The 19,057-nt window shown below is 36.9% G+C and overlaps 2 protein-coding genes and 1 non-coding gene across 5 annotated transcripts; all 3 read left to right on the plus strand.

Annotated features, from left to right (window-relative positions):
* The first annotated feature begins 4,665 nt into the window (after positions 1-4,665).
* LOC134820803 (soluble calcium-activated nucleotidase 1-like) lies at positions 4,666-18,679 on the plus strand. Of its 3 annotated transcripts, XM_063831434.1 has the most exons (10): positions 4,666-4,757; positions 7,243-7,340; positions 13,064-13,154; positions 13,317-13,440; positions 13,645-13,793; positions 13,974-14,090; positions 14,206-14,314; positions 14,691-14,909; positions 17,672-18,177; positions 18,578-18,679. In XM_063831434.1, the coding sequence occupies exons 1-9, from the start codon at positions 4,746-4,748 to the stop codon at positions 17,803-17,805; spliced, it is 1,053 nt and encodes a 350-aa protein (XP_063687504.1). In that variant the 5' UTR covers positions 4,666-4,745; the 3' UTR covers positions 17,806-18,177; positions 18,578-18,679. The 3 variants fall into 3 exon arrangements, with proteins under 3 accessions (XP_063687504.1, XP_063687503.1, XP_063687505.1); XM_063831433.1 differs by lacking the exons at positions 4,666-4,757; positions 7,243-7,340 and adding an exon at positions 10,720-11,056; XM_063831435.1 differs by lacking the exons at positions 4,666-4,757; positions 7,243-7,340 and adding an exon at positions 11,622-11,740.
* Positions 8,303-8,421, plus strand: LOC134821481 (5S ribosomal RNA). Its single transcript, XR_010161018.1, has one exon. It is a non-coding gene; the product is annotated as a 5S ribosomal RNA (ribosomal RNA).
* LOC134821012 (uncharacterized) lies at positions 15,780-16,966 on the plus strand. Its single transcript, XM_063831678.1, has 3 exons — positions 15,780-15,979; positions 16,224-16,681; positions 16,844-16,966. The coding sequence occupies exons 1-3, from the start codon at positions 15,780-15,782 to the stop codon at positions 16,870-16,872; spliced, it is 687 nt and encodes a 228-aa protein (XP_063687748.1). The 3' UTR covers positions 16,873-16,966.
* Positions 18,680-19,057: the final 378 nt, after the last annotated feature.

The raw sequence follows: 19,057 nt of genomic DNA on the forward strand, positions 1-19,057 counted from the left end.
TGATAAAATTCTTTCTCGCACCTCTGTCTACGGTTGCCATTATTGGTACAAAATTTTTTATCGCGATAATCGATAATTTTTTCAAAATTATCGCGATAATATCGGTTATCGGCGATAAATTTGGCAATATAATTGAAGTAATATTTGTATGCACTCTGCATACTTGCATTATGCTCCTATGCTATGTTACATCTTGTGCCGATTGCTTTGTTAAAGAATCAATTGCAATATTGCCCTTTTATTTAACAAGCCCATATTTCATAGACAAAATATGTTCTTAAAGATAATTATTGCTTCTAGCAAAAATTTTAAAAAAGTCTGCTGCCTGTTAGCTGCCTGTTAGCTGTGAACAGACCTATCTCCCGTGCAAGGGTATCTTTCCTTGCTACCGTAGTCGAATCGCTGCCCTAATGTAGGTCTGATAATTCTTTTGTCAGCGGGATAGGACTGGAATCTGGCATCTGAAATTGTGGGAGTCGTCTATGAGTCCTGAGGACCAATCGTCGAACTACTTGCGAAGCTCAATCGCTGTTAGTCTCTTTCTGCTTAAACAACCGCTGGAGCAGAGACTTGGAGTTACGTATCAAGGTTGACTTTGTGATCATTCTGTATTCTTGTCCTACATCTTCATCTAGAAAACCGGGGTCTGAGTAGAACTTAACCAGTGATACGAAGTGAAGGTTCTTTCTCTTGGCATATCGTGTACGTAGCTTCGAGAAAATGGCGAGTCTATCTCAGATCTCTTCTAGCTTGGTGTCAATAAACTAAATAATCACTTTTGCTTGAGCAAGCATGCTTCCTCTTTTACACAGAAACTCAGTTACAGTCTTGAACGGTGCGAGAGCTAACTCAGTCTCTTCTACATCCAGTTTTAGATTGCCTAGCTCCAAGTCATCTAAAATTCCGTGCACTGCATCAGTTATCCGGTCATATCTCTCCAACATACTGCACAGCGAGCTCCAACGAGTTTTGTAGTCTCGTTGCAGTGTGAGTTCCTTTCCGTGCTTCAACAAACAACAATAACTACCATACAACCTCCAAGTTACCTACCTTGATAATGATTATTTTTACCTTAGTTTTCCGCCCTCTCCTAACTATGTAAACACAGAGAAAGCTTTTAGTCACTGTGCAGTTAAAGTTTTTAATTCCTTGCCATACGACATAATATCAGCTGAGTCAGTTATATCTTTCAAGACCAAACTTAAAACATACTTCTTTTCTCTAGCATTTGATTGATTTTGCATTTACATATGTAAAATGAACTTGTCATGTCTAATTTTCAATTAAACTAAGCTCAGTTAATGTGAGAGCCGCTTTAGAAAGCACTGGAGTTTATCTCCAGGATTAAATTATATCGAGTTATATGATTTAGCTATAAGGCGGTTAATAAATGTTGTGTTTATTATTTATTTATTTATACTAGATGTGGAAAAAAACCATCACACTGCAAATTATGCTAGCACTGGGTTTTAACTTTATAAACAAAGAAATAGATTCGAAAAATATGTTAAATGTTGGCCATTTTAACCTAATTTTGATTATCGCGATAATTCTCGAAAATTATCGCGATTTGATACATGTTTCGTATCCCCTTCGGCGGCACGCGCGAAAAGTGGCATGCAACGTTTACCTGGGGACCCCAGGCTATTATTTTCATTAACATAGCCTGGCGTAATTGAACGCTCTAAAACGCGCAAATAGGCGCGTTTATGCGATTTTACAATCAAATAACCAGATTTTACAATCTAACTCAGCGCGCGGCTTTTGTAGCGCATACGTCACTTCTTTCTTATTGGTAGTTGGCGTGCACGTGATCTTTTGAGCGGCTGTAATTGGTTCTGAACGATCACGTGAATGCGAGTCACGTGCGCTTTAACATCCAATGAGCATTCGCACTTTTTTTCAGGGCGATGGAGGTTGTAATTCACTCAGCCCGAATAAAGATTCGGCGGAATGACAGGCTGAGCGCAGCCCAGTAAGCAACGTATGTCAAATCGCGATAATCGATAACGATTTTTGGAAAATTGTTGCCGATAATTATCGGCCGATAACAGATAATATCGGTTGGCAGCCCTACCTCTGTCTCTCCGGAGAGAAATCACTGTTATGTACTGGATTGCAGCCAAATACGAAGATTTTTTATTTAGTTCCAATCGACCATTTTAATCATGTTATAAATTTACAAAAATGAAATACTCTATCAATTTTCAAAGAAATAAAAATTACAGCTGGGAACCCCGGCCCAAACTATTATTTTCATAATAATAATATTTGTGAAATACTTGTTGCTGATTCCAAGACCGTCGACGAGTCCAACTTGACGCGCGTTTTAGTAGATTATTAACCAACATTTAAATTTTTCTCAAAAAGATCATGTCATATTTTGGGTGTTATAATACATTTTAATAACATGGAATCGTGTGTTTTCGATTTTTTAAAATTTGATCTTCCATGCGCGGCGCGACCCTTTACAGCTTGCTTGCTAGTCTCTTACAAAAGATTTTTGTTTATAAAAGCAATTAAAAGAATAAATATGGAAGAATGAAAATTAATTGAGCCCAGTGAGTAACAATTTTAATAAAAGCAAAGTTTAAATCGGGTTTTTAATTTTAAAATTTGGAACTGTAATTTTTAATAAATGCGAAATTTAAAAAAAAAAAATCCATTGATATCAATTGCAAAGCAAATTGTATTATCATCAAAAAATCACATTTGATGAAATTTATATTATTTTTGGTGCGCGCCGCGCATTTTTCTTAACATTAATAAAAACCAAGTGCTATCACAAAATTATTGTGTTCTCATAATCAATAATGATAGAGGATACGAAAATAAAACCTTCCAGTTTTTTTAGTCGTATCCAATGAAACAAAAAATGTTCGATCAAACAGAAGTTTGAAATTGAATCTGAAGCCAGTTTTGAGGCGATTGAACTGATCAATAATACTAACTAAATTTTCGTTTCAAATATACATCTTAAGAATTTTTCACCTTTATCGAAAGTTTGTTTGAAAAGGTACAATGGCGGGTTTAGTGATCTGTAATCTGTTTTGGAAAGAATCCAATATGCTGTTAAAATTAACAATAGTCTATGGTAATAAAATCGTAAGCTTCACACTATAATTCGTTCAGTTATATCCAATGAACACTTTGGATCATATCATGAGCGCATCATGTGAAATGTACTTAATCGTAATGGTAAAAAATCTTTCTCTTACTGCTATTCTAATTATGAAGAAGCTTTCGATTTAAGTCAATAATTGGGATAGAGATATTTTTGATGCGGGTGATTTTATTCTACGAAACTTCCTCAAAATAAGGTGTAATCTGCTTCTTCCTCCAAAAATGATGATCCTAGCCAAAGTTGTGGATATTTGAAATTCAGTATTTTAAAGTAATTCTAGTTACCAGTTTGCCCTATGTAGTTACCTTCTTGCTGGATTACAGTTCTCGACATCAGCTATATTATTCAATGAGTATCTCAGCTTCATTGTTTTACACAGACTCCTTTGGAGACCATCCTTGTTGCAGACAAGACTCTTTTCACTGCAAAAACTGGACTATTTGCTGATGGTGATAGCTTGGTAGTAGCTTTTAGTATATGTGGAAATGGAAATATGCCTATGGATTTCTGGTGTATTGACCTGGTGGTAAGGTTGCATATTTGTTTTTCAGCAAATAAAGGGCATGTAATAATTTGACGTTGATGTTGGATGGCCAACTGATACCCATGGATAAGTTCAACTTGAAATGAGAGCAACAAAATGTTAAGAACCGGTTATTTGCGAGGTTAACTTATAAAATAGGCAACTGTTAACCTCAATTTTACGACAAACTAGGCAGTGGCGTAACTTTGCCTGTTGGCGCCCCCCCCCCCCCGCTCAGTGACGAAAAGTGCCCCCCCTAAAATTTTTTGTGTCCCTAAAATTTTATTTTTAAATAAAAAAAAAAAAGTTCGGGTACTTTTTTTCCCTACAGCTTTTTGCGCCCCCCTGAAGCAAAAAAGGTACCCCAAATATTTTTTCCGCGTCCACCGAATGCTAAATTGGACAGGAAAATACACAAATAAGGCCTTTTTTTGGTGTAAGGGCCTAAAATTCAGGAAAATTGCGCCCCCCTTATACGGCGCCCCCCCCCCCCCCCCCCCCCCCCCGCACAGTCTGCGGGGCCCTAAGTTACGCCACTGAAACTAGGGGCTCTGTGGGGCTAGGGCCGGGGTGGTACACAAGCGTCAGATAGTACGTGATCTGCCAACTGGGGGAAAAAACAACCTTTAGCCATCTCTCCCTCGGCCTCCGTATGCAATTTTACACATGACGATTACATCAGGATCAACTTTTCGAAGGGTCCACTATTAAGAGTGGTCAAGAGATAACCTTGAAACTTTAAGGCTAAAAACAAGCTTTTTAGATGGCCTGTTTAGAAAATCCATATTAAAGCCAAATATCCGTAAATATATGGTATTCATGAGCGCTATGTTTTTCAAATTGGTTTTTATAGGTTAAACCTGGTGAACAAAACACAAATACACCATGTTTGTGATTATTCTCCGAATACAAATTGATGAATTTTGTAAATCAGTTTGAAATATGTAAGGATTGGGATCCAGCATCTAATATGTTAATATATTCATGCTTTTAAAAACACTAACCACTTTAAATATGTATTTTAGTATGTGATGGTTTGATCAAAGTGTTACTAAACCCCATCAAAGTTGTGATTTTAACTGAACTGATAACTATGCAATGAGAAGGAGGGTAAGTGAAAGAAAATTATTTTTGACAAATTATCTTTAAAAGCTTTGTGAATACTGGTGGGGAGATATGTAAGTCAGAATTAGTAACACAAGGATTTAGCCGAACCCTGGCAGCTGATTGGTCAGTTAGTCTCACATGTGTTTTAAATCATAATCAGATCTACCTCCCGACCAGTATCCATATCTATATATTATACATAATGATCTTTTGTTTGTACACATTGTGTATGTTAAACCATAATTGGGAACGGAAATTGCTGCAGTAAATGAGGGTTTCACTGTATTTAGATTTCAAGTAAAGGGAGTCTATCTTACTATATATAAAGCGAGACGATATATATAATGGTTCCGTGCCATTTTACTGACACCACGGCATCAACTTTAACGCAACTTTCCGCAAAAACCGTAAAAGATATACAACTGAAACTTTTTTGATTGGGTCAAATGCTTTAATGGCCTTCAAATCAGCATGAAAAAATAAAAAATTGGCCAAGAAATAGGAGGTTTAGAGCCCAAAATTTGGACCTCCAAGTGGTGTCAAAAACGCGAATTAAATACCTTACTCGGGAATATTATAGCGGGTTAATTTATGACTGGGAAAATTAATAACCGGGAAAAATATGGCGGACTTTCCCAAAACCCGCCAAATTATCCCGGTCATGTATTTACCGGTGGCCGACCTTTCAAGTTTTTTTTCAGAGGTCAACAAGTTTTCAACCGAAATTTCTGTTTTTTTTACTTGTTAAAGAAGTTATTTCAATTTACAGTTACTGATATTACTCAGAAATAGAAAAAAAGACACGTCAGATAGTATTTAAAGCAAAATAAATCTATAGCAATAATAAGTCAAATCTTCATTAAAGCGTATTCTCATTCTCATTATCGCTAATGTCCCCTCCATTATCATTATTGATATCCCCCTGCTGCTGACCGTCAAATTCGAAGTTGTATTGTTGTCTTAACAAGACTTTCCTTTTTTCCGCTAATGGGGCTACTGCTCTGAAGGTCAGCCGGAGCTTAATTTCCTGCCCACCGCTTGGTATTGGGGAACTTCTTGGCTTTTTTTAAATTTTTTAAAAGAGAGGCTGGGCCAAGATAGCCCACGAGAGGATAGCATTGAGATGCTCTGCCTACCTCTGGGGTGTGGCAACCTTGGGGAAGGTTGCCGGTGAGATCAGAGTGATTGGTGGAGGATGGTGTAAGATGTTATATGAGTCAAAATGATATGAGACTTCAGGTAAAATATGATGATCACCACCCCCTTGGAACCCCATAATCTGAGTCGGCGGGTTTTTTTATGACTGGTAAAATTGTTGACCGGGAAAAATATGGCGGAATCTTCCAAAACCCACCACTTTATCCCGGTTATAATAATCCCGAGTAAGGTAGGTAATAATTATTTTAGTCTCTTGAGTCTTAACACCATTTTAAGGTTATACGGGTTCCTGCTAGTAAGACTAATTGCTATCATAGTAACATACGGATTTTAAGTGTACTATTATTAGCTTATCAACATAGATAATTAAAACAACCTTCCGTTTTCTCGTTATCTTCTGTCTGATATAAAGGGAAAATTCAGTATCTGTACCTAAATTGGGGTTAAGTTATTTTTAACAACCTATTATTTGTAAGATTCTTACTCCAGTTTGTGCAGGTATCATTTGTGTGAAATTTACTGTTACCAGTATACTAGAGTCAAGACAGTGTAAGTGAGAGATTACACAAAGTAGTCCCCTGACAAAGCTAAACTGTGTTTCTTTGTATCTTCTAAGAACATTGATCTTGTGAGGCCCAGCGTGAATTTTTAACATAGTAGTGTTGTGTTTAGTAGGGAGCATCACAGCTCTCGACAGACAAAGTGAAACAAGGTAAATAACTGGTTCTGCATTCATTGCTCCTTACTAAACACTACAGTGTTCAAAGAAGACTGTAGATGTCATCTTGCAGGAAAATTATTAAATCTGCAAAATCGTATTTTGCAAACCAATAATTTGATTAGTGATATCACCTATCAAAACTTCGACGTTAAATACGTTTACGAATAACACAATACACTTAAGGTCAGTAGACTAAAATATCAAATCACTGATGTGGTTGAAGTTTGACTTTTCTAAAAGTGTACATTACAGTATAGTTAAATATGTTTAAAATTGAACTTCCTAGTAATCCAAGCGAAAAATGTACCTCAAGAACTTCTAAATTCTTTCCCTGTTCGATAGTTGTGCAACCTGGAATACTTTATTTTGCAGTGATTGTTTTCGCAAAGCTAGTGTGCTGGACTTGGATTATTGAGCAATGCATCGTATTTTTGTCAAGGTTCTGCTATACTTTTTTATCGCTATCATGTCGTGATGGGGCCGGGGGGATGGGACGAGTACAAACTCTGTAACTTTAATTATCTGCTGACGTGTTAATACTCATGATTTAAATTGTATTGTTTCCCTGTAGTGTCAATTCTCTTAACATCTAACGAAACCCGTCTTCAGTTTAATATGGAGTTGAAGAACGGTATTGGTATTCTAGCAGTCCTTGCTATTGTGGGGGTTTGGTACATTTTCTACTACGGTGCATACGCTAAGGAAAGGTCAGTATACCAATTATCGTTATCACTTTCATTGGGTTTTTATTCTGTTGCTTTTAATATACTTTTTGAGAGTATCTACCTTGGATTTATGCACAATCGCAAGAACCCCAATACTTCAAGTTTTACCAAAAACGGCAACATTTTCAGATTTGATAAAAAAATTTAATCAATACGTTTAGTGGATTAAATCTTGAAATTTGGGTACCTCCGTCTTTAATCGTGTGGAATGTGAAGTAGAATGACGCGTATCTTTACAGTATGTTTGCACACAAAACTTGACTCGTTCTGACCCGTTCTGACAAGCTGACATGACGGAATAATACCACATGTTTCAATACATCGGTAATTTGGAGTGCAATACCTTATTGTAAAGAGAGCGTGTTCTTCTAATTATTTATTGAGGCAGCCCGGGTTTACTACTTTCTATATTTAAGTAACCACGCCAACACTCAGTTGTAACGTGATTCACCTGTTTTTGTTTTACAATTTGTTCTATATATTTTGTATTTTGTATATTCCTCCTATCCATATTATATAAAATATGAAAACTTGATACCCACTGGGCACCAGGTCACGTCAGATACGTAAAATATGATTAGGGCTGGTTTCAGTCTTAGTCTCGTGTTATTATTATATAGTCTCTACTCCTGGTATTTCTGTAAAATAACGTCTTGAGTTTGGTCAAATTCAATATGTTATAACTGTCATTATACTGTTGGTACTTATGATCTTAGTCTTTGTTATAGATTCTTGTAATCGCAGTTAAATTGTTTAGAATTGGGTGATTGAATTCATTAGATAGTTTTATTAAGTACTTATATTAGATGCTTATTGTTTTCTGCAAACGTAGTACGTACGTGATTCTCTCCACTTTCTCGTACGTGATTCTCTCCACTTTCTCGCGTACTTTAATCGGGCACCTGTAGACTGTTAAATATATAGGCTTACATTTCATAAATGTTGGATACGGCCATACTCGGTTGAATACACCCCATCTCGTTCGATCTGGGAAGTTAAGCAACTGCAGGCCGGGTTAGTACTTGGATGGGTGACCGCCTGGGAATTCCCGGTGCCGTATCCTTTTGCAAATCATTTTAGGAGTGATGTGATTCCTGAAACTGCTATAATTTGATTGTCGGTGATAGATCTCATAGAAAGGTGATATGAAGTCAGTAGGTACCACATGAAGGTATGTGGAGTGTTTTAACAGTGTAACCACATGTTGTGTAGTGTGTAACCACATCACGTTGCAATTATAGTCACCTCAAGTAAAGCCGGCATCTGGTTGCTAGCCTGGCTTCTGGTTGCTAGCCTGGCTTCTGGTTGCTAGCCTGGCTTCTGGTTGCTAGCCTGGCTTCTGGTTGCTAGCCTGGCTTCTGGTTGCTAGCCTGGCTTCTGGTTGCTAGCCTGGCTTCTGGCTGCTAGCCTGGCTTCTGGTTGCTAGCCTGGCTTCTGGTTGCTAGCCTGGCTTCTGGTTGCTAGCCTGGCTTTTGGTTGCTAGCCTGGCTTCTGGCTGCTAGCCTGGCATCTGGTTGCTAGCCTGGCTTCTGGTTGCTAGCCTGGCATCTGGTTGCTAGCCTGACCCTGGCTTCTGGTTGCTAGCCTGGCTTCCACAGACACGTGACACATTCTCCAATATTTAATGCAGTAAAACTATCAAACTACGATGAATGGGGACTAAGGACTTGCCACCCCATTTTATGTATCAAAAATTTGAGTTTCACAGAAAAGCCGGCTCTCACCAGGTTTATGTGAGAACACTGTGACAGTGTATAATGCGGCAATGTGCGGTAACTAGCTGTGTGCCTCTGTACGTGGTATTATTCTGGTGTGTAATTTTAGTGTATTCTGCAGTGTTTCTCTAGACAACAAGTACTGAGTACTCTGGGTCATTTCAGAGGTATCCTTATGAACCAGAGGATATATATATAAGTGCGGTAAGATTTTGAAAATAGTGCAATCCTATGGTTGCCTAAGATTTCTAATTTATTGTGCAGTAAGAGTGCAGAAATTTGACGAATTGTGCTGTACGGTGTTTCTCTGGGAAATTAAAGGTAAAAGTGATGCTAAATTACGTTAATAAGACAGGATTATCTGTGTTGGCAGGTGTCGTTATCGTTATTAAATTATATTAGTTTAATAATTCCTACAATGTGACTGAATCAACATTTTATTAGTGTGTTTAAAGTATGATAACTAACCCAGTCCTTCTTCAACGGGCAGTGGGCAGACTGCAGATGGTCATTCACAATGTTATTTACAATATTCTTATCGCATTGTACTTAGCAGTGTCAGTACCGGATTACCAAATCTACCAAAAACACGGGACATGGATTTCAGAGTCTAGATTGTGAACAATTCTACAGAAGTGTGGGGAAATGTCTGACAATACTGGTAACTAGTCTAACCTCACAGTCACTATGATGTTGCCTTTTTCGCATGTTGAGCATTGATTGTATTAGCAGTGTACGGAATAGTTTAATTAACTAATGAGTGAACTGATCACTCATTGAAATAAAGACTATAAGATCAGTGTCCAAGTACACACCTTAAGAGAGATTTTTAAAATGTTTATTAATAACACGCCGCATACCATTGTTCATTTGTTCAGAGTGCTGAAATTTAAGTTATTTCAGTCATCACAGATGACCCCACGTTTAGAATTGCTGGGGGCTGAACTTGTGAAAACAGAAAATGTCTGATCCTTCAAGTATGCTAAGGAAAGCTCGAATTGTGTCTAGAAGTAGGCACTTGAAAAGTCTAAACTAAGTTCTAAATCAATTATGATATCTTACCCGGAAGAGGTGTTGGGACTTGTTTGTTTACAGAACCCGTCCCCAACTCTATACTGAGTGTGAATACGGGTGGTACCTGCGTCCTGCAACTGTTGAGACTTGAGAACATCTGGCTTTTAAAATACTGCTTTAAATTGAACGCTTGAGCTACAAGAATTCGCATTTCGCGTTAAGTAATTTGATATAAGTGATTAATTTGTTCTGAGTGATTAATTTGCTCCAGGTCTTATCGGCTCGATTAATTTATAGATCGACTCATTAAGTTGCAGTGTTACTGCAAGTTAATGAAATTAAAGATTAGATTATTCAGAGCCTTGTTGGATAAATAAATGTTAAGATAGATATTTTATATCAGAATCTTGCAGTTTCACAATTCACACCAAGGAGGGTCCGCTCACAGTATTAAAATATTTTCCTGTGTTTCCATTTTGAAGTTCACAAGACACGACAATCTACTGCACTTTAATTGATACCTTAATTTTAACAAAACCTTATCATAGATTGGTAGATAATTAAAGCTAATTTGATTGTGATGAGATGATTGAACAGATAATTAAATGGATCGATTTTATATTCACAAATTTAGTTTCCTCGCGTTTACTTCCGATGTGAGTCACTTACCGTTTTTACAGTTTTACATGTTATATCGACTTTTTCATATTTCCAGAGCCCCCTCCAGTTAATTATCTTGGTACTTTACTGACGTCGAGGAATTACGCCACTTTACCCCCTAGCCCATACCATATACCCAGTGAGCGGTATTTGAGAGGTATTCAGCAGAAGTATGTCAGACCGCCAACTCTTACTCTTGCTGCTGGTATTCGCCTCCTACTACATGCTTACCCAAGACACGCTGCTAATATACACTGTGCTCTACAGAGTACCGGATCTGTTCAACTATTTACGTGGAGTCGGAAAAATGTAAGTTATGTAACCAATGTGGTGGTTTAAAAGAACTTGCTCTCCAGCTTGGAAGTGTCTTGGTAGTGGTGATCTGTGTTTACTGTTTAGTGTTTATGGTAAACAGTACCATATTGTACGTTGTCATTGGAATGTACTTATGCGGTCTAGTAAATATTATAAGGTATACATATTACATATTATGTTTAATAATGTTAGTGCGCTATACAATGTGTGTGTTATTTGCTTGACGTACGTTTCTATCCAGTATCAATCAGGTTCAACTGCACGAATTCAACCGCGGCTTGTTTGGTTGTTTTGTTTCGCATCTTTAACAATGGCCATGTACATTGTACATTGTACAATGTACCATAGGCCAGGGCCAAATATCTGGCTGTTGCATCGGGTTTGACAACTCACTTGAGAATAATACTTTACAAACATTGAAAACCTGCAATGTAGTACGCCTTACAAGGTATAATCTTCACGTGATCTCTCCAAATTTAGACGTATTATATATATTATGTAATTACCTCATTAAGTACGGCATATTCCAGATATTTCCTAGCAGCATGAGGAGGCTTTACTGCACTCGTCAGACATGAGTTGTCTGTATGTTGTGTTGTTTGTTTGTTTGTGTGCTGAGTTTGTGTTCCTTCCCTCCCCGCCCGGACTTGTTTACCTCCTTACCTGGCTCGCTGACAGGTTAGACTTTATCATCTGCTCAGTTTATTTTATGTAAACGTAGTAAGTGTAACTGAGGTTAACTTTGTTAGAAGTTTTTTATTATAGTTCAAGTTCATGATTCAAAACTTGTGAACTCTCGTATAAGCTTACGTTAACCAACTAGCTGTACAGTTTGCAGACGCTCCAAATGCGTGTACAGCGCCAGTGCACTGCCGACCCACACTTATTAGTCTCACAACAGTATATTTGTAGTCATTAACCATCTAATTGGCCTGCACAGATGATACTATTTATATTTATTAGGCTGTGTGTATAGTAGTAAGTAGTGGTGTGTATAGTAGTAGTAATGTCGGGAAGGTTATTTACACTACACCCTGTATTTAGTAGTAGTGTGTGTGCAGTGTACTCACTAAACAGTACTACTTGATAACTAGTGATGTAGCGAATAAACTGAGGAGGGGACAATGTTTTAAATTCGGAATATGGTCAGTTAAGTTGGAGTCTTAAATGGAAATATCACCCCTTCTTTCTCCCTTATCTACACATGTATGTACAAATATCGACAAGTACAGACACTAATATTATGAGACGGCAGTTGGAATTGACAGAGAAGTATTAAAAACATCTTGAAATGATCTAAGATAAGCGAATTGTATCCATGGTCGAGTTGGGGTCGTTGTTAATCCGTTGGTTTGGATTTTAGCCAGTTACCGACAGGGTCCCGGCCCCGATCTTGAAAAAACCTGACATTTTATACAATATAACATATAATATTGTTACCCTCTTCTGTAAAAATCAAGTTATTTACTGCTGCAATGATAGTACTATTCTGCAATGTTGAAGAATAAATGGTAGCTAATATTGTTATCTCTATCTGCTTCCCTTATCACAGTGCTTGGTACGATGAAATGTTAGTGAGTAGATAATAGTGAAGGAATGGGGCCACCATCGGTCATTGGCATACTGACACAAATAACTGTTCAGTAGGATCTAGAAAATTAGAATAGAACAGAACTCAGGAGGAAATAGAATTCGATTCTATAGAAATCGGTTCGCCTGGATATTGGTTTATATCTATATTTCTTATTTATTTTTTATTTCTATTATATTTATTTACTATTAACTACTTATATCTTTATTAGTATGTATTTGTATTATTGATGTATGGAATATGAAAGCTTGGGTTTAACATTAGAACTACCAATAACGTTTTACAGAATGAAGTTTAGGCAAATGGATAAAAAGTTACCCAAAACTCAAAAAGTAACATCATTAGTACAAGACTTTTGAAACACCCAGTGTACCTCTCTCTTCAAAATAACTGTAATTTAAATGTTTCAGTTCGCCAGATGCGTCACATTACTCCACAAAACAGAAGACTACACATTTCGGAACTCACTTATTCGCTCTTATAGAGGACGGAGATTCACAGGTGATTAAAACTAACTAATTAACTAACTAATTAAAACAGTTTAAATCGTCAGTGGTTTTGTGCACTCAATGCAGGACTCTGATTGGGATTTTATTTTCCTAAATTTCGGGTTTTGACACTTGCCGGTAAAACAAGCTAGTCATGCTTATAATTAACTTTCAGACGAGACCGAGTGAGAAGACGTGGGGGAGCATGTACGCTATTGGGAGGTTGGAGGTAGAGGAGGACGGGAGTGCTAATATGGAGATTATAAATAATACCATTTTGGAGTACAGCCTTGCCGAGGGTTAGTGGTGTGGAATTTGAAGCTGGAATTTTGTGTTTTTGTTCATTTCTTTATTTATTTATTTCTCCAAGGAGAGATAATTTGACCATGTTACTTTGTGAAGCTGATCATGCTTCCATTAATCAGCTTTTTGATATAATAATCCATAAACTAGTTAATTAATTAATTAATTAAATAATTAACTAATGAGTACACACCGTGCAGGTAACAGAGGTATGGAGTTGTCAGAACTACAGAAGTTTGCAGGTGAACTGTTAGCGGTAGACGACAGGTCTGGAGTAGTCTACAGTATAGAGAATGATATTGTGGTTCCTAGATACATCCTGGTGGATGGAAATGGGCATAGCAAGAAGGTAGATAACTTTATGGAATTATTCAAATGTTTGTGTTTTTATTGATTTTTGACGGTTTGTCTCTATGATTCATGTCACAACGCTGCATTTTTTTTTCTCTCAGGAGACTCGTTAAATGTTTGAACTTTGACCGTTTTTCTATCATCGTGGTGATGAAAATTATCAATTATATTTTTGCAGGGGTTCAAAGGAGAGTGGATGACAGTGAAAGATCACGTGTTGTATGTTGGAGGGTTTGGTAAACCATGGACCACTCCCACGGGGGATATAGTAAACTACGACCCTATGTGGGTCAAGGTAAGAACCATCACTTTTTATCATTATTTTATCTTGATTCCAATGTTTTTGCACTGTGATTGGTTAATCTATGTCACATGACTGGATTACTGCTAGCTGATAGGTCGTTACCTAGGTGATATCTCCGGACGGTGTGGTGGAGCACAGGTTCTGGAAGAAAAACTACGAGGCTCTGATGAGAGCTGCTGGTATCAGTTACCCTGGTTACATCTACTATGAGGCTGGTTAGTTTAACTAACCAATTTATTTAGATTATTTAGATTGTTGTTATTGTATACTTACGTGTTGATTGGTAGAGAGATCTGATAGATTGGTTAATTAAGGCTGTTCATTAACATTATACGTTTTAGCTTTTCTCATCGCCAACCCCGATAGCAACACGTATTAATATGTTATTAGATAGTGCCTATAAGTTATATCAGAGCAGTAGATTCTTACATCACACTATCTATTACATCTTTACTACTAGTCCTATCCCCACTATACAGTATACATTATACACTATACATTATACACTATACATTATACACTATACATTATACACTATGTACTATACATTATACACTATACAGTATACATTTACACAAACTAATCACTCAGTCTGCTGGTCGGCTATACACGAGAAGTGGTTCTTCCTGCCCCGTCGTGTCAGTCCTGACAAATACGACGACAAAAAGGACGAACAGCTGGGCTCCAACATCCTGCTGGTAGCTGACGAACTGTTTAAAGATATTGAGATCAGATACATTGGTCCTAAGATACCCACTCATGGGTTCAGTTCCTTCAAGTTCTTACCCTACTCTAATGACAATATAATAGGTACCATTTGTATACATTTTTCAGAGATTTTTCTGGGGCAATATTTTTAGTATTCCCGTTGAACAATTCCTTTTTCTTGTCGCAGTGAACGGGAACACTACAAATTTTGCCCTAGAAACATAACAATATAATATAATAATATATAATAATGCAACTAATAAATAATGTTCCGATCCGGATATTACATGTTTATTAAATGGAACATGGTCTAAATGTTACACTGTTTGTTATGGTACGTGACAGTGATCCTCAGATGTGGTTTGTTGGAACTGCAATCTGATTTGGTTTATCACTGTCACTAATTGTCAAAAGAAACACGTCTATCATGGTTCTAGGTTATTCGACTTAGTAATTTATATGTTTTTTTGGCTTACGCATACAGTCGTAAAAATGTAAATGAAAGTTATATAGCGCTGTTGCTGACATAAGTCACATAAGTAGGTCGTTTTGAAAGAAATCTTTTCGGATAAACACTTTTCATATTCACTTCTTATCTCAAATTATGAAATATCATTAAAAATCGAAAAATAAGGCAATCATCAATCATGCACATTGCTAATAATTGTTATCTATAAAAACCAATGTAAAACCATCTTGATTCTTGGTATCAGATCCAGCGACAATAATAGTCCAATTCCGCCGAATCATGTGAGAATAAATGGTAGATAAGATAGTTGACTTATTCTGTTTCCTTTATCGCTTGATAAGGAGATAACAGTGATTGGTATGATGAAACATTGTATTGAGTAACAGAATCCTCCCTCGCTGTGGAATGTTGAATATTCATCACATGACAAAGTAAACCCTTTTCTGAACAATATATTAACCCGGGTATTCGGAGAAAAGCTCACAATCGAACAGTCCTTTACCATGATTATCACCTTATCCGTTCTGTTTCTGCTCGGAGCTCTGACAGGGGTAGAGTCGGACAAAGCCGGACAAAGACTGATGAAGGGACGTTTCAAAGGGTTAAAGTTTGGAGGGACTGCTAAGGACTACATTCTCTTCAAACCAAGGATGGAACCTCTGGAGGAATCATACACTCTGTGTGCGTGGGTGAAGAAGGGACGGTCTGATGGAATTAAATATTTGATTATGGAACAACTAGTGATCCTCACGCGATCAACTTGTCGGTTGACGGATATTTCTACACGTTAGACACCCCTGTAGATATGAGAAGTAAGGTAACTGTCCAGGTGGGGACATGGAGACACGTCTGCTACACATGGAGTCTTACTACTAGAGCATTTAGTGTTTATGATGGTGTGCTTCTTGGATCGGCGACAACTCTCTCTGATAGAAAGATTGGATTAGACGGATACGTGGTGATAGGACAGCACTCTCGTACGTTGAACATTCTTTTGGTGGAGAGCTCTTTAAATTTAACGTATTCGACAAAGAACTAGATGCTTCTGCAGTAAAGGAGATGGCAGACGGAGGCCTTTGCTCTGAAGTTGAAGAGAAGTATGGTAGAAGTAGGTATTTGAAGTGGGAGGACCTGCTTCTTGAAGAAAAGTCAGGAAATGTTGCTGAGATCGACGTAGGCTGCACCCCGGAACTGAAGGAAGAAGGTAAAGAAGATAAAGAAGAAGATAAAGAAGAAGATAAAGAAGATAAAGAAGAAAAAGAAGAAGCCAGCATATCTGAGGACTGTGAATGTGAGAACGGAACAACGCTGAGCCGCTGGGATCTGCTGCGAGAAGACAAATTCTTCAACAAGACTGTCACGGTGGAGTTGGTGGAGGAACTGAAAGAAACATGGGATATTCTTGGTGAGTTACTAATAATGTGGTGTCTTATTTTAATCATATCTTTATGCATGTTTATATTAGAATCTATAAATCTAGTTCAGACATATCTTGCTTTTTTTAAACTTAATTGGGTTTACGATTTGTTCATTTTCAATTCTCTAAATAAAGTTATCATATTACCAGGAGATTTTGCGGGGGCGACGGTGACCTAGCGGTTTATTTCCCACTTCAAGTTCTTCCATGACGGGAAGACGTGCGACAAGAAATAAATCTTGTTTACAGTTCAACAAACTGTTTATTATTTTACATGATGTTTGAACAATTGCTGGAATATTTTAACGATTATTACGTATCTTATATTAGATTAAAATGTCACCGTGGAGTTGGTAGAGGAACCGAAAGGGGAAACAAATCTATAAAATTCAATATTTAACCACCTTGGCCTTGGTACATATTAGATTTTGCAATAATAATATTTGCTATGTATTATAATTTGTAATTGCTCGATCTGCTGGTTTCTCTTGGAAATTGAGCGTGTTTTTATTGTACGATCTGGGTCTGCTGCAAAAATAATCATTGAATAACAAGTAACAACTTAATCTCTAATTTTTTGGAAATTTTAGACACAATAAGCTGGTGAACAATTTGTTTGGAAATTAATTAAATGAATAAAAATTAACGATTGTTAACGATAATTGCGTATATTATATTACAAATTAAATTGTTCAGAAAGTTATCTTGATATCACAAATTTAGGAAATCGCAAATTTCGGACTTTATTTTATCTAGTTCATCATGCTTAATTATGAGCTTACATATTCATAACGTGATCCTCAGTAATATTTATCGACTCGTGAAAATAATAACAATCAACTAGCTAGATAACTTAACCGAGAAATCCTGGACACTTCACTTGCCAGTTGCCATTTACTCGTTTGTCGTTTTGGGCTACCGGTCATTTTCAATGTATTCAATGTATAGATTTGGTATTAACCCTTGTCTTTTTTTCAGTTGCACTAAAAACTGAGGAGGTGGATGGCGCTGTTAAGACCTTCATGACTTTGTTCACAGTAGATGGTAAAACTACCTTAATGTCAGAAACTTTAATAGGAGATAAAAAGTTTGAGGGCATTGAGTTTTTGTAAATATATAAAACATTTTGTTAGTTTTATTTATAAATACAGATAAAGTTATTTAAATTTTCTGATACCGCATAATTGAATTTGAATTTATTTTTTGGATTTTGATTGTATTGGATTTGATGGAACTTGCCGTGTTTACGTTAAATTTCAAGTCAAACTTGATAGTCTAAGTTATCGATCTGGATACACGTGTCTGACGCGTGACAGTGATTAACCGATCAGTTTCCAGCGTATGTAGACCAATCATAACCCAGAATCACTGTCACGAGTCAGTCAAACACACCAGTATCCAAATCTATAAAGAAATTTAATATTCAAGCTGAATTCTTGCCTCGAACCGAAAAAGCCATCTTTAAGCTGATTAAATTTCCTAAGGCCTCCTCCTTTTTGATAACTTCCAGCCTTTTTGATAACTTCCCTTAACCCACCGGTTCACTGAGGTACATAATGGTTACCTTTATTTATTAATTAAATTCTTTTGAATAAATAAAGGTAACCATTATGTGTCGAGATTACTATTTTTCTCTTATAGTTTATTCCATCTGATGTCTGATTGTACCACCATGTCTGTCGTATAATATAGTTTTTAGACGTTAGTGTTACTAATAAGCAGTTTAAAGGAAATTGAGAATTTTTTGTTGGAGAATTCTAAATTATTAGTTTTATCTTTGTTTGGACAGCCGCTCTGACATTAGTAGCTAGTACCATTCTTGGTTACTAGTTGCTAATATGAGCGGGATATAAATACTTTGTTATTATTATTATTATTATTAAGTTATATATACGACTAAGAGTTTGAGTAACTTTTTTTGATGAGAACTCATTTAAAGAAAATTGTAACTTGCTGGTTATTAAGTTGTAAAGGTTTTTAACTAAATGTGTGTTGTAGATATCTAATTTGATTAACCAACATTCATAAAAATGACGGAAGAGTCATCAGTTCGTCAAAATGTCAACACTAAGATTGGTCCATTTCTCTCGGTCCCAGTCGTAATGTCTTTTGTTGTACGGCGCGATGTCTTGATAACACAACAAAACAAAATCGAAGTCTAATATGTTTACTTCGTCACAAGACGGTGCGTGCGCGCCACGTGGTTCAGTTTTAAATTCAACAGCCACTATCAGATTAGGGTCAGGGAGCCCCAGCCCCCCCCCCCCCCCCCCCCCCCCCCCGTCAGGGATCGTACACACTACACACATTACACCTGCATGACGTTTGCAAGGTCTAGTATAGTTTACAGTTCATCACAATGTG

This window comes from Bolinopsis microptera, chromosome 9 (genome assembly GCF_026151205.1).
Source record: "Bolinopsis microptera isolate Bmic1 chromosome 9, MBARI_Bmic_1.0, whole genome shotgun sequence".
Taxonomy (NCBI): domain Eukaryota; kingdom Metazoa; phylum Ctenophora; class Tentaculata; order Lobata; family Bolinopsidae; genus Bolinopsis; species Bolinopsis microptera.

Excerpts from the sequence above, each read along its gene's own strand:
- LOC134821012 (XM_063831678.1), top strand. The coding sequence starts at position 15,780 with ATGATTATCACCTTATCCGTTCTGTTTCTGCTCGGAGCTCTGACAGGG. Across the intron at positions 15,980-16,223 it reads GCGTGGGTGAAGAAGGGACG|ACGGATACGTGGTGATAGGA; the intron begins GTCTGATGGAAT and ends AGATTGGATTAG. Across the intron at positions 16,682-16,843 it reads AGAAACATGGGATATTCTTG|GAGATTTTGCGGGGGCGACG; the intron begins GTGAGTTACTAA and ends TCATATTACCAG.
- LOC134820803 (XM_063831433.1), top strand. The coding sequence starts at position 10,920 with ATGTCAGACCGCCAACTCTTACTCTTGCTGCTGGTATTCGCCTCCTAC. Across the intron at positions 11,057-13,063 it reads TTACGTGGAGTCGGAAAAAT|TTCGCCAGATGCGTCACATT; the intron begins GTAAGTTATGTA and ends TAAATGTTTCAG. Across the intron at positions 14,910-17,671 it reads CTCTAATGACAATATAATAG|TTGCACTAAAAACTGAGGAG; the intron begins GTACCATTTGTA and ends TCTTTTTTTCAG.